The sequence below is a fragment of the Oncorhynchus keta genome, chromosome 17 (assembly GCF_023373465.1).
Source record: "Oncorhynchus keta strain PuntledgeMale-10-30-2019 chromosome 17, Oket_V2, whole genome shotgun sequence".
Taxonomy (NCBI): domain Eukaryota; kingdom Metazoa; phylum Chordata; class Actinopteri; order Salmoniformes; family Salmonidae; genus Oncorhynchus; species Oncorhynchus keta.
Window position 1 is genome coordinate 60,376,228 of NC_068437.1, and position 25,168 is coordinate 60,401,395.

Consider the following 25,168-nt stretch of genomic DNA (forward strand, 5'->3'; position numbering starts at 1 on the left):
ACTAGGTAGGCCCCTAGTAACAGTGTAACAGGTAGGCCCCTAGTAACAGTGTAACAGGTAGGCCCCTAGTAACAGTGTAACAGGTAGGCCCCTAGTAACAGTGTAACAGGTAGGCCCCTAGTAACAGTGTAACAGGTAGGCCCCTAGTAACAGTGTAACAGGTAGGCCCCTAGTAACAGGGTATCTGTTACCCTGTTACTACTAGGTAGGCCCCTAGTAACAGTGTAACAGGTAGGCCCCTAGTAACAGTGTAACAGGTAGGCCCCTAGTAACAGTGTAACAGAGGTCGATATGTGAATGTTTTTGGCGCCGACAGAGATGGACGCCTCGCTTCGCGTTCTTAGGAAACTATGCAGTATTTAGGTGTTTTACTTATTATTTCTTACACTGTTAATCCCAGGAAATGTCTTATTACATTCAGCCGGGGGGGACTATTGGATATAAGAGCAACTTCAACTTACAAACATTACGACCAGGAATATGACTTTCCCGAAGTGGATCCTCTGTTTGGACCACCACCCAGGACAATGGATTGGATCCCAGCAGGCGACCCAAAACAACGGCACCGCAGAAGGAACGGTCTTCTGGTCAGATTCCGTAGACGGGCACACCACCCACCGCTCCCGAGGATACTACTCGCCAATGTCCAGTCTCTTGATAACAAGGTAGACAAAATTCGGGCAAGGGGTGCCTTCCAGGGAGACATCAGAGATTGTAATATTCTTTGTTTCACAGAAACATGGCTCACTCGGGATACGTTATCAGAGTCGGTACAGCTACCCGGTTTCTTCACGCTTCGCTCCGACAGAAACAAAAATCTCTCTGGTAAGAAGAAGGGCGGTGTTTTCCTTTAAGATTAACGAGTCGTGATGTGATCATAGCAACATACAGGAACTCAAGTCCTTTTGTTCACCTGACATATAATTCCTTACGATCAAATGCCGACCGCATTATCTACCAAGAGAATTCTCTTTGATTATAATCACAGCCGTGTATATCCCTACCAAGCAGACACCTCGACGGGCCTGAAAGAACTTCATTGGACTCTATGTAAACTGGAAACCACATATCCTGAGGCTGAATGTATTGTAGCTGGGGATTTTAACAAGGCTAATCTGAAAACAAGGCTCCCGAAATGTTATCAGCATATCGAATGCACTACCCGGGCTGGCAACACCCTGGATCATTGCTACTCTAATTTCCGAGATACATACAAAGCCCTTCCTCGCCCTCCTTTCGGCAAATCTGACCACAACTCCATTTTGTTGCTCTCAGCCTATAGACAGAAACTAAAACAGGAAACACCCGTGCTCAGGTCTGTTCAACACTGGTCTGACCAATCCGATTCCCCGCTTCAAGATTGCTTCGATCAAGTGGACTGGGATATGTTCCAGATTGCCTCAGACAATAACATTGATGAAAACGCTGATTCGGTGAGCGAGTTTATTAGCAAGTGCATCAGTGATGTGGTACCCACGGTGACCATCAAACCATTCCCCAGCCAGAAACCGTGGATTGATGTAAGTTTTAAGTTCCTCGGCGTACACATCACGGACAAACTGAATTGGTCCACCCACACAGACAGCATGGTGAAGAAGGCACAACAGCGCCTCTCAAACCTCAGGAGGATGAAGAAATTTAACTTGTCAACAAAAGCACTCAAACCTTTACAGATGCACAATAGAGAGCATCCTGTCGGTCTGTATCACCGCGTGGTACGGTAACTGCTCCGCCCACAACCGTAAGGCTCTCCAGAGGGTAGTGAGGTCTGCACAACGCATCACCGGGGGCAAACTACCTGCTCTCCAGGACACCTACACCACCCGATGTCACAGGAAGGCCAAAAAGATCATCAAGGACAACAACCACCTGAGCCACTGCCTGTTCACCCCACTATCATCCAGAAGGCGAGGTCAGTACAGGTGCATCAAAGCTGGGACCGAGAGACTGAAAAACAGCTTCTATCTCAAAGCCATCAGACTGTTAAACAGCCATCACTAACATTGAGTGGCTTCTGCCGACATACACACACTCAATCTCTAGCCACTTTAATAATTAAATAATTGGATGTAATAAAGTTCTCTAAACACTTAAACAATGTCACTTTATATAATGTTTACATACCCTACATTACTCATCTCATATGTGTATACTGTAATCTATACCATCTACTGCATCTTGCCTATGCCGTTCGGCCATCGCTCATCCATATATTTATATGTACATATTCTTAATCATTCCTTTACACTTGTGTGTATAAGGTATTTGTTGTGAAATTGTTAGATTACTTGTTACATACTATTGCACGGTCGGACCTAGAAGCACAAGCATTTTGCTACACTCGCATTAACATCTGCTAACCATGTGTATGCAACCAATAACATCTTATTTGATTTGATAGTAACAGGGTAACAGGTAGGCCGATAATAACAGGGTAACAGGTAGGCCGATAATAACAGGGTAACAGGTAGGCCGATAATAACAGGGTTACAGGTAGGCCGATAATAACAGGGTAACAGGTAGGCCGATAATAACAGGGTAACAGGTAGGCCGATAATAACAGGGTAACAGGTAGGCCGATAATAACAGGGTTACAGGTAGGCCGATAATAACAGGGTAACAGGTAGGCCGATAATAACAGGGTAACAGGTAGGCCGATAATAACAGGGTAACAGGTAGGCCGATAATAACAGGGTAACAGGTAGGCCGATAATAACAGGGTAACAGGTAGGCCGATAATAACAGGGTAACAGGTAGGCCGATAATAACAGGGTAACAGGTAGGCCGATAATAACAGGGTTACAGGTAGGCCGATAATAACAGGGTAACAGGTAGGCCGATAATAACAGGGTAACAGGTAGGGCGATAATAACAGGGTAACAGGTAGGGCGATAATAACAGGGTAACAGGTAGGCCGATAATAACAGGGTTACAGGTAGGCCGATAATAACAGGGTAACAGGTAGGCCGATAATAACAGGGTAACAGGTAGGCCGATAATAACAGGGTAACAGGTAGGCCGATAATAACAGGGTAACAGGTAGGCCGATAATAACAGGGTAACAGGTAGGCCGATAGTAACAGGGTAACAGGTAGGCCGATAGTAACAGGGTAACAGGTAGGCTGATAATAACAGGGTAACAGGTAGGCCGATAGTAACAGGGTAACAGGTAGGCCGATAATAACAGGGTAACAGGTAGGCCGATAATAACAGGGTAACAGGTAGGCCGATAATAACAGGGTAACAGATAGGCCCCTAGTACCAGTGATTCCTGGTGTTATTTTGTATTGATTGATTTATTGGTTGATTGATCAATTTATTGTTTCAGGATGACGTTGTGTCAAGGAAGGGGGATGAAGAGGAGGGCAGCAGTAATGTCAGGAGGAAGCCCATTGGACGGAGGATCTATGAGTTCTATGATGCCCCGTTCACCAAGTTCTGGTTCAACACCGTAAGTATCACTACAGTAATAAAATAGTATACAGACCTCCTACCTGATCCTAATAAAACACTAAACAGACCTCCTACCTGATCCTAATAAAACACTAAACTGATCTCCTACCTGATCCTAATAAAACACTAAACTGACCTCCTACCTGATCCTAATAAAACACTAAACTGACCTCCTACCTGATCCTAAGAAAACACTAAACTGACCTCCTACCTGATCCTAATAAAAACTAAACTGACCTCCTACCTGATCCTAAGAAAACACTAAACTGACCTCCTACCTGATCCTAATAAAACACTAAACTGACCTCCTACCTGATCCTAATAAAACACTAAACTGACCTCCTACCTGATCCTAATAAAACACTAAACTGACCTCCTACCTGATCCTAATAAAACACTAAACTGACCTCCTACCTGATGCTAATAAAACACTAAACAGACCTCCTACCTGATCCACAATAACCACTAAACAGACCTACCTGATCCACAATAACCACTAAACAGACCTCCTACCTGATCCTAATAAAACACTAAATAGACCTCCTACCTGATCCCAATAACCACTAAACTGACCTCCTACCTGATCCAAATAAAACACTAAACAGACCTCCTACCTGATCCTAATAAAACACTAAACAGACCTACCTGGGCTACCTGATGTCTAGCGGCATGTTGTGTTATGTTATCTATCTATTTCTCTGTTAGATCTCCTACCTGGGCTACCTGATGTCTAGCGGCATGTTGTTTTATGTTATGTGGTCTATCTATTTCTCTGTTAGATCTCCTACCTGGGCTACCTGATGCTGTATAACTACATAATCCTGGTGAAGATGGAGCGATGGCCGTCCATCCAGGAGTGGACCGTCATTGCCTACATCCTAACGCTCGGCTTCGAGAAAGTCAGACAGGTAAATAAGTAACAATTTTAAGTTCAACGTCAAATTCAAGTAAGCTTGGGGGAATTCATTCTCAGCTGAAAATAAAATATTCCCAACAATATTGCATCTACAGTGCACACTATATACGAGCTTACCTCTTATATAAATACGTTATAGGTAATAGGCTATTTCAGATGCAGCTGTACTTTATGTGAGCATTGATTGATGCTTTGTACTTCCTTCATCAACCCTGAAGTCAGACAGGGTGTAGTGTACATCAAGATTAATTTATTTTATTTCACCTTTATTTAACCAGGTAGGCAAGTTGAGAACAACTTCTCGTTTACAATAGCGACCTGGCCAACATAAAGCAAAGCAGTTCGACAGATACAACGACACAGAGTTACACATGGAGTAAAACAAACATACAGTCAATAATATAGTATAAACAAGTCTATATACAATGTGAGCAAATGAGGTGAGAAGGGAGGTAAAGGCAAAAAGGCCATGGTGGCAAAGTAAATACAATATAGCAAGTAAAACACTGGAATGGTAGTTTTGCAATGGAAGAATGTGCAAAGTAGAAATAAAAAAATGGGGTGCAAAGGAGCAAAATAAATAAATAAATTAAATACTGTTGGGAAAGAGGTAGTTGTTTGGGCTAAATTATAGGTGGGCTATGTACAGGTGCAGTAATCTGTGAGCTGCTCTGACAGTTGGTGCTTAAAGCTAGTGAGGGAGATAAGTGTTTCCAGTTTCAGAGATTTTTGTAGTTCGTTCCAGTCATTGGCAGCAGAGAACTGGAAGGAGAGGCGGCCAAAGAAATAATTGGTTTTGGGGGTGACTAGAGAGATACCTGCTGGAGCGTGTGCTACAGGTGGGAGATGCTATGGTGACCAGCGAGCTGAGATAAGGGGGTACTTTACCTAGCAGGGTCTTGTAGATCACATGGAGCCAGTGGGTTTGTCGACAAGTATGAAGTGAGGGCCAGCCAACTAGAGCGTACAGGTCGCAATGGTGGGTAGTATATGGGGCTTTGGTGACAAAACGGATTGCACTGTGATAGACTGCATCCAATTTGTTGAGTAGGGTATTGGAGGCTATTTTGTAAATGACATCGTCAAAGTCGAGGATTGGTAGGATGGTCAGTTTTACAAGGGTATGTTTGGCAGCATGAGTGAAGGATGCTTTGTTGCGAAATAGGAAGCCAATTCTAGATTTAACTTTGGATTGGAGAGGTTTGATATGAGTCTGGAAGGAGAGTTTACAGTCTAGCCAGACACCTAAGTATTTGTAGTTGTCCACGTATTCTAAGTCAGAGCCGTCCAGAGTAGTGATGTTGGACAGGCGGGTAGGTGCAGGTAGCGATCAGTTGAAGAGCATGCATTTAGTTTTACTTGTATTTAAGAGCAATTGGAGGCCACGGAAGGAGAGTTGTATGGCATTGAAGCTTGCCTGGAGGGTTGTTAACACAGTGTCCAAAGAAGGGCCGGAAGTATACAGAATGGTGTCGTCTGCGTAGAGGTGGATCAGAGACTCACCAGCAGCAAGAGCGACCTCATTGATGTATACAGAGAAGAGAGTCGGTCCAAGAATTGAACCCTGTGGCACCCCCATAGAGACTGCCAGAGGTCCGGACAGCAGACCCTCCGATTTGACACACTGAACTCTATCAGAGAAGTAGTTGGTGAACTAGGCGAGGCAATCATTTGAGAAACCAAGGCTGTCGAGTCTGCCGATGAGGATGTGGTGATTGACAGACTTGGCCAGATCAATGAATACGGCTGCACAGTAATGTTTCTTATCGATGGCGGTTAAGATATCGTTTAGGACCTTGAGCGTGGCTGAGGTGCACCCATGACCAGCTCTGAAACCAGATTGCATAGGAGAGAAGGTATGGTGAGATTCGAAATGGTCGGTAATCTGTTTGTTGACTTGGCTTTCGAAGACCTTAGAAAGGCATGGTAGGATAGATATAGGTCTGTAGCAGTTTGGGTCAAGAGTGTCCCCCCCTTTGAAGAGGGGGATGACCGCAGCTGCTTTCCAATCTTTGGGAATCTCAGACGACACGAAAGAGAGGTTGAACAGGCTAAGATGCTTCGCTACAGAAATAGGACATCCTACCCAATGCCCGGTTCCGGCTCAGACAAGGCTTACTTAATAACTTTGACCATGACCCATAGATCCTGATGTCAGAGACTTACTTTGAATTTGACCCTTAGATCCTGATGTCAGAGCCTGGGTTACTAACTTTGACCTTGACCCATAGATCCTAATGTCAGAGCCTGGGAAGCTGAAGCAGAAGATCAACGTATGGCTGCAAGAGGTCTGGAACATCACTGACCTGGCAGCCATCTCCACCTTCCTGGTTGGCCTTCTGCTGAGGCTGCAGAACGAACCCCTCCTGGGCATCGGACGTGTCATCTACTGCATAGACATCATCTTCTGGTACATCAGGGTGCTCGACATCTTCGGGGTCAACAAGTACCTGGGACCCTATGTCATGATGATTGGGAAAATGGTAACATAATTAATTGATTGATTTTTGTTTGATATTTCAAAGTTAGTAGGCTGCTCCAGAGACAACATTACATACATGAAATATTATAGAGGATAAAACCACAATAAATCCTGAAAGATTATTACTATGGTGGTTTTATAACTTCATCCAGCTGCTTTCTCCTCATCTTACATCACTAATATTCCCCAATCAACAAGTATTGTGTCATAAAGCACAGGTTACAGGGGGTTAGCCCCCCATACAGAAGGTGTAAGGGTTTTCCTGTGGTGAAGGAGAAGCGGACCAAAATGCAGCGTGGTGGTTATTCATGTTCTTTAATAAAGGAACTAGACATGAAATAACTAACAAAATAATAAATGTGCGAAAACATAAACAGTCCTATCTGGTACAAACACAGAGACAGGAACAATCACCCACAAACACACAGTGAAACCCAGGCTACCTAAGTATGACCTAAGTATGATTCTCAATCAGAGACAACCAATGACACCTGCCTCTGATTGAGAACCATACTAGGCCGAAACATAGAAATACCCAAAACCTAGAAAAACAAACATAGACTGCCCACCCAACTCACGCCCTGACCATACTAAATAAATACAAAACAAAGGAAATAAAGGTCAGAACGTGACACTCAGTCTGCTTGTCTTGAGGCCTACTACCTCTGAAGATACCAGAGGAGGAAGGGGAGGAGGGTACTGCTCCAAATGTTGAGGACACGTTAGAAACAAAACAAATAATGGCATCCCATTGGCTTAATTACAAATAATTTATTCCAGATGACTGACACTCTATGTTCCAAATTAGAATGATTAACATGCTTTGTTCCATGTTCTATATTAGAATTATTAACATGCTGTGTTCTATATTAGAATGATTAACATGCTGTGTTCTATATTAGAATGACTGACATGCTGTGTTCTTTGTTCTATATTAGAATGATTAACATGCTGTGTTCTATGTTCTATATTAGAATGATTAACATGCTGTGTTCTATGTTCTATATTAGAATGACTGACATGCTGTGTTCTTTGTTCTATATTAGAATGATTCACATGCTGTGTTCTATATTAGAATTATTAACATGCTGTGTTCTATGTTCTATATTAGAATGACTGACATGCTGTGTTCTTTGTTCTATATTAAAATGATTCACATGCTGTGTTCTATATTAGAATTATTAACATGCTGTGTTCTATGTTCTATATTAGAATGACTGACATGCTGTGTTCTTTGTTATATATTAGAATGATTCACATGCTGTGTTCTATATTATAATTATTAACATGCTGTGTTCTATGTTCTATATTAGAATGATTAACATGCTGTGTTCTATATTAGAATGATTAACATGCTGTGTTCTTTGTTCTATATTAGAATGATTCACATGCTGTGTTCTATATTAGAATTATTAACATGCTGTGTTCTATGTTCTATATTAGAATGACTGACATGCTGTGTTCTATATTAGAATGATTAACATGCTGTGTTCTATGTTCTATATTAGAATTATTAACATGCTGTGTTCTATATTAGAATGATTAACATGCTTTGTTCTATGTTCTATATTAGAATTATTAACATGCTGTGTTCTATGTTCTATATTAGAATGATTAACATGATGTATTCTATATTAGAATGATTAACATGCTGTGTTCTATGTTCTATATTAGAATGATTAACATACTGTGTTCTATGTTCTATATTAGAATGATTAACATGCTGTGTTCTATATTAGAATGATTAACATGCTGTGTTCTATGTTCTATATTAGAATGATTAACATGCTGTATTCTATATTAGAATGATTAACATGCTGTATTCTATATTAGAATTATTAACATGCTGTATTCTATATTAGAATGATTAACATGCTGTATTCTATATTAGAATGATTAACATGCTGTGTTCTATATTAGAATGATTAACATGCTGTGTTCTATATTAGAATGATTAACATGCTGTGTTCTATGTTCTATATTAGAATGATTAACATGCTGTGTTCTTTGTTCTATATTAGAATGATTAACATGCTGTGTTCTATGTTAGAATGATTAACATGCTGTGTTCTATGTTCTATATTATAATGATTAACATGCTGTGTTCTATATTAGAATGATTAACATGCTGTGTTGATTATTAGAATGATTAACATGCTGTGTTGTATATTAGAATGATTAACATGCTGTGTTCTATGTTCTATATTAGAATGATTAACATGCTGTGTTGTATATTAGAATGATTAACATGCTATGTTGTATATTAAAATGATTAAAATGCTGTATTCTATATTAGAATGATTAACATGCTGTGTTGATTATTAGAATGATTAACATGCTGTGTTCTATATTAGAATGATTAACATGCTGTGTTGTATATTAGAATGATTAACATGTTGTGTTCTATGTTCTATATTAGAATGATTAACATGCTGTGTTCTATATTAGAATGATTAACATGCTGTGTTCTTTGTTCTATATTAGAATGATTAACATGCTGTGTTGTATATTAGAATGAATAACATGCTGTGTTCTATGTTCTATATTAGAATGATTAACATGCTGTATTCTATATTAGAATGATTAACATGCTGTGTTGATTGTTAGAATGATTAACATGCTGTGTTCTATATTAGAATGATTAACATGCTGTGTTGTATATTAGAATGATTAACATGCTGTGTTCTATATTAGAATGATTAACATGCTGTGTTGTATATTAGAATGATTAACATGCTGTGTTCTATATTAGAATGATTAACATGCTGTGTTCTATATTAGAATGATTAACATGCTGTGTTCTATGTTCTATATTAGAATGATTAACATGCTGTATTCTATATTAGAATGATTAACATGCTGTATTCTATATTAGAATTATTAACATGCTGTATTCTATGTTAGAATGATTAACATGCTGTATTCTATATTAGAATGATTAACATGCTGTGTTGTATATTATAATGATTAACATGCTGTGTTGTATATTATAATGATTAACATGCTGTGTTCTATATTAGAATGATTAACATGCTGTGTTCTATGTTCTATATTAGAATGATTAACATGATGTATTCTATATTAGAATGATTAACATGCTGTATTCTATATTAGAATTATTAACATGCTGTATTCTATATTAGAATGATTAACATGCTGTATTCTATATTAGAATGATTAACATGCTGTGTTGTATATTAGAATGATTAACATGCTGTGTTCTATATTAGAATGATTAACATGCTGTGTTCTATGTTCTATATTAGCATGATTAACATGCTGTGTTCTATATTAGAATGATTAACATGCTGTGTTGATTATTAGAATGATTAACATGCTGTGTTGTATATTATAATGATTAACATGCTGTGTTCTATGTTCTATATTATAATGATTAACATGCTGTGTTCTATATTAGAATGATTAACATGCTGTGTTGATTATTAGAATGATTAACATGCTGTGTTGTATATTATAATGATTAACATGCTGTGTTCTATGTTCTATATTAGAATGATTAACATGCTGTGTTGTATATTAGAATGATTAACATGCTATGTTGTATATTAAAATGATTAAAATGCTGTATTCTATATTAGAATGATTAACATGCTGTGTTGATTATTAGAATGATTAACATGCTGTGTTCTATATTAGAATGATTAACATGCTGTGTTGTATATTAGAATGATTAACATGCTGTGTTCTATGTTCTATATTAGAATGATTAACATGCTGTGTTCTATATTAGAATGATTAACATGCTGTGTTCTTTGTTCTATATTAGAATGATTAACATGCTGTGTTCTATATTAGAATGATTAACATGCTGTGTTGATTATTAGAATGATTAACATGCTGTGTTCTATATTAGAATGATTAACATGCTGTGTTGTATATTAGAATGATTAACATGCTGTGTTCTATGTTCTATATTAGAATGATTAACATGCTGTGTTCTATATTAGAATGATTAACATGCTGTGTTCTTTGTTCTATATTAGAATGATTAACATGCTGTGTTCTATGTTCTATATTATAATGATTAACATGCTGTGTTCTATATTATAATGATTAACATGCTGTGTTGATTATTATAATGATTAACATGCTGTGTTGTATATTAGAATGATTAACATGCTGTGTTCTATGTTCTATATTAGAATGATTAACATGCTGTGTTGTATATTAGAATGATTAACATGCTATGTTGTATATTAAAATGATTAAAATGCTGTATTCTATATTAGAATGATTAACATGCTGTGTTGATTATTAGAATGATTAACATGCTGTGTTCTATATTAGAATGATTAACATGCTGTGTTCTATATTAGAATGATTAACATGCTGTGTTTTATATTAGAATGATTAACATGCTGTGTTCTATGTTCTATATTAGAATGATTAACATGCTGTGTTCTATATTAGAATGATTAACATGCTGTGTTCTTTGTTCTATATTAGAATGATTAACATGCTGTGTTGTATATTAGAATTATTAACATGCTGTGTTCTTTGTTCTATATTAGAATGATTAACATGCTGTGTTCTATGTTCTATATTAGAATGATTAACATGCTGTATTCTATATTAGAATGATTAACATGCTGTGTTGATTATTAGAATGATTAACATGCTGTGTTCTATATTAGAATGTTTAACATGCTGTGTTCTATATTAGAATGATTAACATGCTGTGTTGATTATTAGAATGATTAACATGCTGTGTTGTATATTAGAATGATTAACATGCTGTGTTCTATGTTCTATATTAGAATGATTAACATGCTGTGTTCTATGTTCTATATTAGAATGATTAACATGCTGTATTCTATATTAGAATGATTAACATGCTGTATTCTATATTAGAATGATTAACATGCTGTGTTGATTATTAGAATGATTAACATGCTGTGTTGTATATTAGAATGATTAACATGCTGTGTTCTATGTTCTATATTAGAATGATTAACATGCTGTATTCTATATTAGAATGATTAACATGCTGTGTTGATTATTAGAATGATTAACATGCTGTGTTCTATGTTCTATATTAGAATGATTAACATGCTGTATTCTATATTAGAATGATTAACATGCTTTGTTGATTATTAGAATGATTAACATGCTGTGCTCTATATTAGAATGATGATTAACATGCTGTGTTCTATATTAGAATGATTAACATGCTGTGTTCTTTGTTCTATATTAGAATGATTAACATGCTGTGTTGTATATTAAAATGATTTAATTTTTTAAAAATTATACCTTTATTTAACCAGGCAAGTCAGTTAAGATCACATTCTTACTTTCAATGACGGCCTGGGAACAGTGGGTTAACTGCCTATTCAGGGGCAGAACGACAGATTTATACCTTGTCAGCTCAGGGGTTTGAACTCGCAGCCTTCCGGTTACTAGTCCAACGCTCTAACCACTAGGCTACTCTGCCGCCACATGCTGTGTTCTATATTAGAATGATTAACATGCTGTGTTCTATATTAGAATGATTAACATGCTGTGTTCTATATTAGAATGATTAACATGCTGTGTTCTATATTAGAATGATTAACATGCTGTGTTCTATATTAGAATGATTAACATGCTGTGTTCTATATTAGAATGATTAACATGCTGTGTTGATTATTAGAATGATTAACATGCTGTGTTCTATATTAGAATGATTAACATGCTGTGTTCTATATTAGAATGATTAACATGCTGTGTTCTATGTTCTATATTAGAATGATTAACATGCTGTGTTCTATATTAGAATGATTAACATGCTGTGTTCTATATTAGAATATTAACATGCTGTGTTCTATGTTCTGTAGATGATCGACATGCTGTACTTCGTGATAATCATGTTGGTGGTGTTGATGAGTTTCGGGGTGTCGCGGCAGGCCATCTTGCACCCTGATGAGGAGCCAACATGGCGTTTGGCCAGAAACATCTTCTACATGCCCTACTGGATGATCTATGGAGAGGTGTTTGCTGACTCGATCGACCGTAAGACTCAGATTTATAGTAAGATTCTGTTTCCTGTTTCACGGGCAGATGATCTGTCCTGTTTGCCCATGTTTTGATCTGTCCTGTATTTATCCATAATGTGTTTTTGACTTCACCTGGTCTCCCAGTAGCACAGGCCAGTCTTTGTCTTCACCTGGTCTCCCAGTAGCACAGGCCAGTCTTTGTCTTCACCTGGTCTCCCAGCAGCACAGGACAGTCTTTGTCTTCACCTGGTCTTTCAGCAGCATAGGACAGTCTTTGTCTTCACCTGGTCTTTCAGCAGCTTAGGACAGTCTTTGACTTCACCTGGTCTCCCAGCAGCTTAGGACAGTATTTGTCTTCACTGGTCTTTCAGCAGCACAGGACAGTCTGTCTTCACCTGGTCTTTCAGCAGCTTAGGACAGTCTTTGTCTTCACCTGGTCTCCCAGCAGCACAGGACAGTCTTTGTCTTCACCTGGTCTTTCAGCAGCACAGGACAGTCTTTGTCATCATCTGGTCTTTCAGCAGCTTAGGACAGTCTTTGTCTTCACCTGGTCTTTCAGCAGCTTAGGACAGTCTTTGTCTTCACCTGGTCTCCCAGCAGCACAGGACAGTCTTTGTCTTCACCTGGTCTCCCAGCAGCACAGGACAGTCTTTGTCTTCACCTTGTTCCTTCTGTAGCTCAGTTGGTTGAGCATGGCGCTTGTAACGCCAGGGTAGTGGGTTCGATCCCCGGGACCACCCATACGTAGAATGTATGCACACATGACTGTAAGTCGCTTTGGATAAAAGCGTCTGCTAAATGGCATATATTATTATTATTATATTACCTGGTCTTTCAGCAGCTTAGGACAGTCTTTGTCTTCACCTGGTCTCCCAGCAGCACAGGACAGTCTTTGTCTTCACCTGGTCTTTCAGCAGCACAGGACAGTCTTTGTCATCATCTGGTCTTTCAGCAGCTTAGGACAGTCTTTGTCTTCACCTGGTCTTTCAGCAGCTTAGGACAGTCTTTGTCTTCACCTGGTCTTTCAGCAGCTTAGGACAGTCTTTGTCTTCACCTGGTCTCCCAGCAGCACAGGACAGTCTTTGTCTTCACCTGGTCTCCCAGCAGCACAGGACAGTCTTTGTCTTCACCAGGTCTTTCAGCAGCATAGGACAGTCTTTGACTTCACGTGCACCTGGTCGTGACCATGACATAACTATGTTGTTGTCTTTGTATTCATGCCTTTTTATTCTGCCTCTGTCTTTATTTCCTTATTTCTGGAACTGCTTCAAGTCTATGCAATGGAAATCAACCGTGAGTATTCTTCAATAAGTTGTATATTTTCAAAGTGGCAATGTGGAGAGTGTTATTTTGAACAGTAAAGCATTCTTGTTCTTCTTCCGCTAACCTCCTAGCGCCGTGTGGTGAGAACCTGTACGATGAGGATGGTAAGAAGCTGCCTCCATGTATCCCTGGAGCCTGGCTGACCCCAGCCATCATGGCCTGTTATTTACTGGTGGCCAACATCCTGCTGGTCAACCTGTTGATTGCTGTTTTCAAGTAAGTTGACAAAAACAGGAACATTTTTACATTGCCATGTTGACAACTAGTCTCTTGTGACAGAGCTAGCTAGCTGGCGCAGGAAATATTTGACTCTGGGTTCCGAGATCAGTACAAACGTTGGACACAAGTTATTAGTACTTAATGTGTCTGACCTCAGGGATGTAGGCTTGTTTCTTCCATGTAAAATACAGCAGAAACTCACGCCCTACAGATAACTTTGTCTTTAGGAAACTCTCATGAGATGGCCACAACTACACCACACCTACACACCCTACAGATAACTTTGTCTTTAGAAAACTCTCATGAGGTTGCCACATCTACACCTATCTTTGTTTGGCGGAGGTTAGTTGGTTAGCTAGTCAACCCAGTCAAAACTCTTCTATGTCCTGGCACCCAAATTGTGGAACCTGCTTCCCTTGGTGCTAGAACAGCAGAGTCCCTAGTCTGGCTGACACCAGTCTTTCTGACTTGAGAGTCTGGAAAGGCTGCTTTGATGTGTTGGCACAAAGCATCGATAATGAAGGGGCTGTGGCCTCAGACTTCAAGGCTACACCCTACGCTGGTTGGATAGCCCCGATTTGAATTGAACGAATCATAATCTATTATTTTACATAGGACCGCCCCAGCCCTTCTGCTTCCAACCAGCCCTTCCGGGATAAGCAAACACAGTAGCTTGCTAGCTAAAGTTTGGACATCGTTTGTTGCTAAGATCATGAATAAAGCACATAAATCATCATTTTCAAAACGTTATAAAAAGCTATCTACACTAAAATGAGTGACATTAGACAACTGCAACCTGTTAAACGTTACCGTCCTTGGACTAGCAAGTCGGAACTAATGTTAGCTAGCATAGCTAATTTTAGCTTGCATTGTTAAGCCCATAGAAAGCCAGCCAGCTAATAACTTTAGCTTGCTTGCTAACAACTTGAAATTAGCTAGCTAATAAAATGTATGTTTTAGGTATAAATGTTAGTTTAATTAGTTAGCTAATTATAGATTGAACATTTCCTTACTGCAATGAAGTTACACATTTTCCTTCTTGGATGTCCTCTGTTTAATTAAATAGTAGGGTAATGATGTGAATTACCCATGCATTCTAGCTAGCTACTACTTGTACTACCCATGTTCACTTCTGGAAAATTTCCCACTGCCCTCTAATTTTGTCAATGCATGAACAAAAAAAATCAAAGCTAAATATTTTTTTATTTGTCAAATGCGCCGAATAAAATAGGTGTAGACCTTGCCTTACTGACAAGCCCACAACGAAGAGTAATGAAACTAGGGGGCACTATTTTCATTTTTGGAAAAATAACGTTCCCAAAGTAAACAGGCTATTTTGTCAAGACAAGATGCTAGAATATGCATATAATTGACAGCTTAGGACAGAAAACACTCTAAAGTTTCCAAAACTGTAAAAATATTGTATGTGAGTATAACAGAACTGATATTGCAGAAGAAAGCCTGAGAAAAATCCAATCAGGAAGTGACTCATGTTTTGAAAGCTCTGTGTTCCGATGCGTCCCTATTGAGCAGTGAATGGGCTATCAGCCAGATTCCTTTTTCTACGTATTCCCCAAGTTGTCCACAGCATTTTGACCTAGTTTCACGCCTTTATGTTGAAGAATGAGCGTAAACGAAGTGTCCGGCTAAGGGCTCTCAGAGTAATTATTCAAATCAAATCAAATCAAATTGTATTTGTCACATACACATGGTTAGCAGATGTTAATGTGAGTGTAGCGAAATGCTTGTGCTTCTAGTTCCGACAATGCAGTAATAACCAACAAGTAATCTAACTAACAATTCCAAAACTACTGTCTTATACACAAGTGTAAGGGGATAAAGAATATGTACATAAAGATATATGAATGAGTGATGGTACAGAGCGGCATAGGCAATATACAGTAGATGGTATCGAGTACAGTATATACATATGAGATGAGTATGTAAACAAAGTGGCATAGTTAAAGTCGCTAGTGATACATGTATTACATAAAGATGCAGTAGATGATATAGAGTACAGTATATACGTATACATATGAGATGAATAATGTAGGGTATGTAAACATTATATTAGGTAGCATTGTTTAAAGTGGCTAGTGATATATTTTACATAATTTCCCATCAATTCCCATTATTAAAGTGGCTGGAGTTGAGTCAGTGTGTTGGCAGCAGCCACTCAATGTTAGTGGTGGCTGTTTAACAGTCTGATGGCCTTGAGATAGAAGCTGTTTTTCAGTCTCTCGGTCCCAGCTTTGATACACCTGTACTCGACTCACACTGCTGCCATCTAGTGGCCAAAATCTAAATAGCCCCTTAACTGGAATAATACATTGTGGCCTTTCTCTTGCATTTCAAAGATGGTTATAAAAAAAAATGTATGTTTTTTTCTTTGGAATATATTTTACCAGATCGAATGTGTGAAAACCATGGTATGGTTGGTATGGAAAGCCATGGTATCAATAATATGCATATCCTTGCTTCAAGTGCTGAGTTACAGGCAGTTAGATTTGGGTATGTCATTTTAGGAGAACATTCTAAAAACGGGTCCGATCCTATCAAGATAAATGCACTAAGTCTCTCTGGATAAGAGCATCTGCTAAATGCCTAAATTGTCAATGTAAAATGTCTTCCCCAACCAGCTCTCTGGACTTCCGAAGACAAAGTTGCATGAACCCTCCCATATAGCGTTTTTGTCTTCCTCCACAACCACCGCTCTGAGACCCAGAGCTATTGCCTCACGGATGTGGTCCTCTGTCCTTTGCAGCCTTTAGCGGGGACACCACTGTGACTGTTTTCCTAGCTTCTTGAAGACTAGAATTAGCTAGCTATACATCCTCCCCTCACACAAAGGCTTGAAATGCTTCAAGTTGCTCCTATTTCAATTCAATCCCGAAATTGGTCATTACAATGTGGCAGTGTCGTCTCTATCACCGTTTCAGAAAGGTCCAAAGTTTTTCTTCCCACAGTTTTAGTTAGCTAGACTAGCTAGCCTATCTTTAGCTTGGCTTGTTTACCTCTCTAGTGGGGGCCTAGCAAATTGACGAGGAAGCGTACAGGGGCGTTGAGCATGCAAATAGCGTGCATATGAGAACCAGACAAAACGTTTGAGCTAACTTCCACTTTTACAGGCCTGAGTTATCAGACCAGTGAGTCACAGGTCACTGTTTAGTCACGTGGGTCGCTCGTCTCTGGCCATCGTCAAAAACCTCTTCAAATAGTATCTAAAATAAGACATCTTTCTTACCCCCCCCCCATCTTGCAAGGTTAGGTAGAGTTAGGGTCAGAGTTAGTGTTAGTCAGGGTTAGTTAGGGTCAGGTTTAAGTTTAGTTAGGGCCAGGGTTAGTTAGGGTCAGGGTTAGGATTAGTTAGGGTCAGGGTTAGTTAGGGTCAGGGTTAAGTTTAGTTAGGGCCAGGGTTAGTTAGGGTCAGGGTTAGGATTAGTTAGGGTCAGGGTTAGTTAGCGCCAGGGTTAGGATTAGTTAGGGTCAGGGTTAGTTAGGGTCAGGGTTAAGTTTAGTTAGGGCCAGGGTTAGTTAGGGTCAGGGTTAGGATTAGTTAGGGTCAGGGTTAGTTAGGGTCAGGGTTAAGTTTAGTTAGGGCCAGGGTTAGTTAGGGTTAGGGTTAGGGTTAGTTAGGGTCAGGGTTAAGTTTAGTTAGGGTCAGGGTTAGTTAGGGTCAGGGTTAAGTTTAGTTAGGGCCAGGGTTAGTTAGGGCCAGGGTTAGGATTAGTTGGGGTCAGGGTTAGTTAGGGTCAGGGTTACGTTTAGTTAGGGCCAGGGTTAGTTAGGGTCAGGGTTAGTTAGGGCCAGGGTTAGGATTAGTTAGGGTCAGGGTTAGTTAGAGCCAGGGTTAAGGTTAGTTAGGGTCAGGGTTAGCTATAACTCTACTGACCTGTACCTCCTCTCCCACAGCAACACTTTTATGGAGGTGAAGGCCATCTCCAACCAGATCTGGAAGTTCCAGAGATATCAGCTGATTATGATCTTCCATGACCGTCCGATCCTCCCTCCGCCCCTCATCGTGTTCAGTCACCTCTACCTCCTGTTCAGAAGCTTTCGCTGCACCAAGAAGAATGATGGAGATCTGAATGAGAAGGACAGAGGACTCAGTGAGTGTATTTTTCATTAAAGTAACTAGAGTAGCATTGAAAAAACTCCTAGTCAGGGATGTTTACTAAAAGTTCCACCAACGATCCTTAGTGCAAATGACCGTTTTGGGATTATTTTTGGGTCACATTTATTTTAAATAAGAATAGAATATGTTTAGGACTTAAAAAGAACACCCGACACCTGCAAAATGTGGGTAGATGTTGGTGTGTAAGATATTTATTTCCCTATGCACGTCAAGACCACACAAGGGCTCCAAAGTGCGAGCATTTTACTCTCGTTTGCAAATAAAAATAGTCAAGTATGATCACATTTATAGTAAAATAAAGTATTTCTGCTGTTTTGTTTTCTAGCTGGTAAAGTAATCGCACAATGTCAAAAAACTATGAATCCTATATAATCCTAACTATGAAGCCTATCCCACTTCACGCTGCAACACTGCCTGGTTGGGGTCTGTGCACACATTTTTAGAAGCAAACAGGCATAAAAGTTTGTCTAATTTCAAATCAAATGTTATTTGTCACATGTGCAGACCTTACATTGAAATGCTTACTTACAAGCCAACAATTATTTAAGAAGTAAAAAAAAAAAGTTTTATTAACAGCTTCTACCCTGAACAGCTAATCAAAGGGCTACCCAGACCCTTCTTTTATGCTGTTGCTACTCTCTGTTCATTATCTATACATGGTCATTTTAACGCTACCTACATGTACATATTACCTCAATTACCTCGACTAACCGGTGTCCCTGCACATTGACTCTGTACTGGTACCCCCTGTATATAACCTCGCTATTGTTATTTTACTGCTGCTGTTGAATTATTTGTTACTTTTATTTTCTATTTTTCTACTTATTTTCTTGACGCTACCAAAACCTGTAGCGGGATACTTTCCGTCTGAAACCAAGGAATAGCATAGCGCAACAGTCAAATAATATTACTAGAAAATATTCATATTCATGAAATCACAAGTGCAATATTTTGAAACACAGCTTAGCCTTTTGTTAATCACCCTGTCGTCTCAGATTTTGAAATTATGCTTTACAGCGAAAGCAATCCAAGCGTTTGTGTAAGTTTATCGATAGCCTAGCATAGCATTATGTATACTTAGCACCAGGAAGCTTGGTCACGAAAATCAGAAAAGCAATCTAATTAACCGTTTACCTTTGATGATCTTTGATGATCTTCGGTTTTCACTCACGAGACTCCCAGTTACACAGCAAATTTTCCTTTTGTTCCATAAAGATTATTTTTATACCCAAAATACCGACGTTTGTTTGTCGCGTTATGTTCAGAAATCCACAGGAAAGAGCGGTCACGACAACGCAGACGGAAATTACAAATAGTCTTCATAATGTCCACAGAAACATGTTTTTTATAATCATTCCTCAGGTAGTTTTTAAAATATATATTCGATAATATATCAACCGAGTGTGTAGCTTTTTCCATAACAGTGGGAGGAACAATGGCCGGTTTACTCAATTGCGCACCAACTCACTTTGAGAGCCCCCACCTCTCCACTATGTCTAAAGACTGACACCTTAGGGAAGCCACAGAAAAAGGAATCTTGTTGATATCCCTTTAACATCGTCACTCCACTTTATTAATCTGTCTTGCTTAGTTTCCATTCTCTTATTGGCTCGGACATTGGGGTATAGATTATATTGGTGGCATAACATGCACACTCCTACTGGTGCATATAACTGATTAGCTAAAGTTCTTGTCCAAAAGTCTTCACAAGTTCAGGCCGATGTTATCTATGTATGATTAACCCATGTGCATGTCCAACATCAGATATGGCTCAGACCAGTCACACCTTGTTGGTCTACCTTGCCTCATCCATAGAGATTTAGCTTACGTTCTGTTTCTTACATGCCTAATGGTTATTAATGCGATGTTGATCTAGCTTTGTACACTCACATGGCCTCAGCCTTAATTGTGCTTACACATGTCTAATATTTAAACTTATATCGATTCCTCTTTTTACTTCAAAGATAACAGTATATGTACTGAAAAATCACCAGATGACTGGAAAATCTCTAACAGCAGTTGGTCAACGCATGCTCAGAGTACACGTCCTGGTAATCCGTCTGGCCCTGCGGCCTTGTGAAGGTTGACCTGTTGAAAGGTCTTACTCACATCGGCTATGGAGAGCATGATCACACAGTTGTCCTGAACATCTGATACTCTCATGCATGCGTCAGTTTTGCTTGCCTCGAAGCATAGAAGTTATTTAGCTTGTCTGGTAGGCTCGTGTCACTGGGCAGCGTGCAACTGTGCTTCCCTTTGTAGTCTAATAGTTTGCAAGCCCTGCCACATTTGACAAGCGTCAGAGCCGGTGTACTACGATTCATTCTTAGTGATTCATTCTCAGAGTGCATAGCGGGATTTCTTATAAGCATCTGGGTTAGAATTCCGCTCCTTGAAAGCGCTCAGTGAGAGTATTGCCTGTTAACCATGGCTTGGGGTAGGTACGTACAGTCAGTGTGGGGACGATGTCATTGATGCATTGATAAAGCCAGTGACAGATGTGTACTCAATGCCATCGGCAGAATCCTGGAACATATTAGAGTCTGTGCTAGCAATACAGTCCTGTAGCTTAGCATCTGCATCATCTGACGACTTCTTAATTGGTGCTTCCTGCATTAGATTCTGGTTGGTAGAAGTTACGTAAAAGGTCAAATGTATTAAAGTTTCCCTACCTTAATGTCCCCGGCCACTAGGAGCGCCGCCTAAGGATAAGCATTTCCTGTTTGCTTATGTCCTTACACAGCTCATTGAGTGCACTTTTAGTGCCAGCATCAATTTGTGGTGGTAAACAGACAGCTACGAAAAATATAGATGAAAACTCTTGCTAAAATTGCTAACGTGGTCTACAGCTTATCATGAGATACTCTACCTCAGGTGAGCTAAAACTTGAGACTTCCTTAATATTAGATTTCATGCACCAGCTGTTGTTTACAAATATACACAGATGCCATCCTGTTCTATCTTGCCGATGGACCGACAACTCAGCCAGCTGTATGATATTCATGTCGTCGTTCAGCCACGACTCTGTCCAACATATTACAGTTTTTTATGTCCCGTTGGTAGGTAGGATATTCGTGATCGTATCTCGACTATTTTGTTATCCAATGATTGTATGTTTGCTAATAGGACAAATGGCAGATTACCCACTTGCCATCGGAGTCTTACAAGGCACTCTGACCTACATCCCTGATATCTCCATCTCATTCTCCTAACAATGACTGGAATGTGGGCTTAATCGGGTGTCTGAAATAAATATTTTGTGTCTGACTCGTTAAAGAAAAATCTTTGTCCAGTACGAGGTGAGTAATCACCGTCCTAATATCTAGAAGCTCTTTTCGGTCATAAGCAACGGTGGCAGAAACATTATGTACAAAATACATGACAAATAACGCGAAAAAACACAATAGCACAATTTGTTAGGAGACCGTAAAATGGCAGCCTCCTCTGGCGCCGAAATGACTGAAATGATCATTATCCTTTCCACCATTACCAACCCTAGTACTACAATTCACTGCTGTGTGTTTGCTTGTTGCAATAAAATAGTGACTTGAGAATGTCTCGTGACCGGGGACACGTCGATTGTCTCTAGTGTAAACTTCTCAGAGTTCTCCAACCACCAGTTGGTGCTCTTTTTCATGGTCCTTTGAGACGGGTTAGAGACAATTACCCTGGAGAAATGACCAGTAGGGTCTGCTCACAGTACGCTCAGTTCCCCAGCCAATTTCTGGTCTGGATCAGGTTGGTCCCGACTACAGTTACGCAGTTGAAGCCCTCGACCAACTGTGAACAGCTCTGTTCAATCCCCAATCCTCAGAAGACTCTGCCTAGATACTGGTACGAGCAAAACCCTTTCAGACAATGTGGACCTCTACGCCCATGCCTGGACAGGGTCTACTCCCGGTCTGCCCCCCACCACATCAGTGGGACCTACCTAGGACAGTCACGACTCGTCTAAGGTGTGCCCTTCCAGAGGATGGTCACTCTGCCCCTCAGCACCTCCCCCGTCACCAATCTACTTGGAACCTGCTACTGGTTACTCAGCTCCAGCATACAAAGATGACAGTAGGGAGTTTGTTCACCACAAGATGGCCTTGATTAAGTTTCATCCTCGTCTGGGAGCAACCGGTTATGTTCCACCCTTAAGCTGCTGAACGACTAGCTTATAGCCACACCTCCATGACCCGGCACCATACACCGCAGCCATGTCACATCTCCAGCTTCTGTTTTGTGAAGAAGTAGAAGGAGGGAGGTCTCCGCCCCGTATCGATTACCAGACACTGAATAAGGCTACTGTTAAATTCAGTTATCCCCTGCTTCTCATACCCACTATGATCAATCAGATGCATGGTGCTCAGTACTTTACCAAATTGGATTTACGAGGTGCCTACAACCTGGTGCCCATCAGAGAGGGGGGTGAATGGAAGAACGGGTACTGCGAATACAGGGTAATGCCCTACGGCCTGACAAATGCATTAACGAGGTGTTTAGAGACGTGTTCAGTCGCTGTGGGTCGCTGTGTAGTGGTGTACATAGACAACATCTTGGTGTGCTCCACTACAAGTGAGCAACATGTCTCTCATGTCAGGTCCGTTTTGGAAAGGTTGATAGGGCATCACCTGTATGCCAAGGCGGAGAAGTGCATTTTCTTCCAGCAGGTGTTCTCCTTCGTGGGCTATTGGATATCCACCGTGGGAGTGGAGATGGAAGAGCAGAGGGTCAGTGTAGTACGGTTGTGGCCTGTTCCACCCAACATCAAGGCAGTGCAGCGCTTCCTTGGTTTTGCCAAATATTTCATGCACTTCATTAGGGGTTTCAGCACAGTGGTGGCCCCTCTCACCTCCCTCCTGAAGGGAGGTCCTTGACAGCTGCTCAGGACTGGGGAGGCCAACAAAACCTATGCGCTCAAGAAATGTTTAACTAATGAACCTGTTCTGGCTCAACCTGACCCGTCTCTGCCCTTCATTGTGGAGATGGACGCCTCCAAGTTTGGAGTTGGGGCTGTTCTCTCCCAATGCACTGAATCACCACCTAAACTCCATCCATGCACCTTCTACTCACAGAAGCTGTCTCCCACGGAGTGGAATTACGACGTGGGGGATTGTGAGTTGTTGGCCGTCAAGAAGGCGCTGAAAGCATAGCGGCACAGGCTGGAGGATGCTAGTCACCCATTCCTTGTCGAGATGGAAAACAGGAACTTGGACTGCATTCGAGCAGCGAAGAGGCTGAACCCGCGTCAGGCCAGACGGGCCCTATTTTTCCCCAAGTTTGACTTTACCCTCTTCTACCGGCCCGGGATCAAAGAATGTTAAAGCCAATGTGTTGTCCCGGGTGCATGACACAGAGGATTAGAGGGAGAAATTGACACCCATTATTCCCCTGTCCCGCATTGTGGCTCCTGTCGTGTGGAATGTTGACAAGGACATCCATCGAGCCCTGCGACACTGAGCCCTTAACTGCACACCATCCTGAGGGGCGTATCTAAGTGCCCTCTGACTCGCCTGGGCACACACAGCACCTGTGTCGGGGCACCCGGGTATAACTCGTACTATCGATTGTCTCTCCACCAAGCACTGGTGAATCAACTTGGCCCGGGACGTCCAGGTTACGTTTCTTCCTGCACCACCTGCAGAGCAAGAGCAAGACACCTCCTCTATGTCAAACTCCACCCACTGCAGGTTCCACAATGGTCCCATCTCTCCGTGGACTATGTCACAGACCTTCCCCCTCTGAGGGGCACACCACCATCCTGGTTGTTGTGGACCGGTTTTCCAAAGCCTGTCATTTGATTCCTCTACCTGGTGTCCCTACAGCCCTGTAGACTACAGAGTCTCTCTTCACTACAGGATCCCAGACGACATCCTGTCTGACCATGGTCTTCAGTTCACCTCCCGTGTCTGGAAGGCCTTAATGGAACAACTGGTTGTCACCGTCAGTCTCACCTCCGAGTACCGTCCCCAATCAAATGGGCAGGTGGAAAGGGTAAATCAGGAACTGGGTAGGTACCTTCGTAGTTACTGTCAGGACCGACTGGGGGAGTGAGTTGCATTTCTGCCTTAGGCAGAATACGCACAAAACTCCCTCCGTCACTCCTCCACTAACCTCACACCCTTTCAGTGTGTTCTTGGCTATCAGCCGTCCCTGGAACCGGAGTCAGATCGATGCTCCTGCTGTCTGTGTAAGTGGACCAATTCAGTTTGTCTGTGATGTGTATGCCGAGGAACTTAAAACTTACTACCCTCTCCACTACTGTTCCATCGATGTGGATAGGGGGGTGTTCACTCTGCTGTTTCCTGAAGTCCACAATCATCTCCTTAGTTTTGTTGACGTTGAGTGTGAGGTTATTTTCCTGACACCACACTCTGAGGGCCCTCACCTCCTCCCTGTAGGCCGTCTCGTCGTTGTTGGTAATCAAGCCTACCACTGTTGTGTCGTACGCAAACTGGATGATTGAGTTTCAGGCGTGCGTGGCCACGCAGTCGTGGGTGAACAGGGAGTACAGGAGAGGGCTCAGAACGCACCCTTGTGGGGCCCCAGTGTTGAGGATCAGCGGGGTGGAGATGTTGTTGCCTACCCTCACCACCTGGGGGCAGCCCGTCAGGAAGTCCAGTACCCAGTTGCACAGGGCGGGGTCGAGACCCAGGGTCTCG

General features: G+C 41.0%; 1 protein-coding gene across 1 annotated transcript in view; it reads left to right on the forward strand.

Annotated features, from left to right (window-relative positions):
- The window catches only part of LOC118372099 (transient receptor potential cation channel subfamily M member 1-like), a 140,961-nt gene that overhangs the window by 102,241 nt on the left and 13,552 nt on the right, over positions 1-25,168 (forward strand). The window contains exons 19-25 of the mRNA XM_052467055.1: positions 3,329-3,451; positions 4,233-4,361; positions 6,601-6,852; positions 12,686-12,860; positions 14,117-14,137; positions 14,239-14,383; positions 18,299-18,495. Of these exons, the coding sequence (XP_052323015.1) occupies positions 3,329-3,451; positions 4,233-4,361; positions 6,601-6,852; positions 12,686-12,860; positions 14,117-14,137; positions 14,239-14,383; positions 18,299-18,495 (1,042 nt within the window). The remainder of the gene's footprint in view (positions 1-3,328; positions 3,452-4,232; positions 4,362-6,600; positions 6,853-12,685; positions 12,861-14,116; positions 14,138-14,238; positions 14,384-18,298; positions 18,496-25,168) is intronic.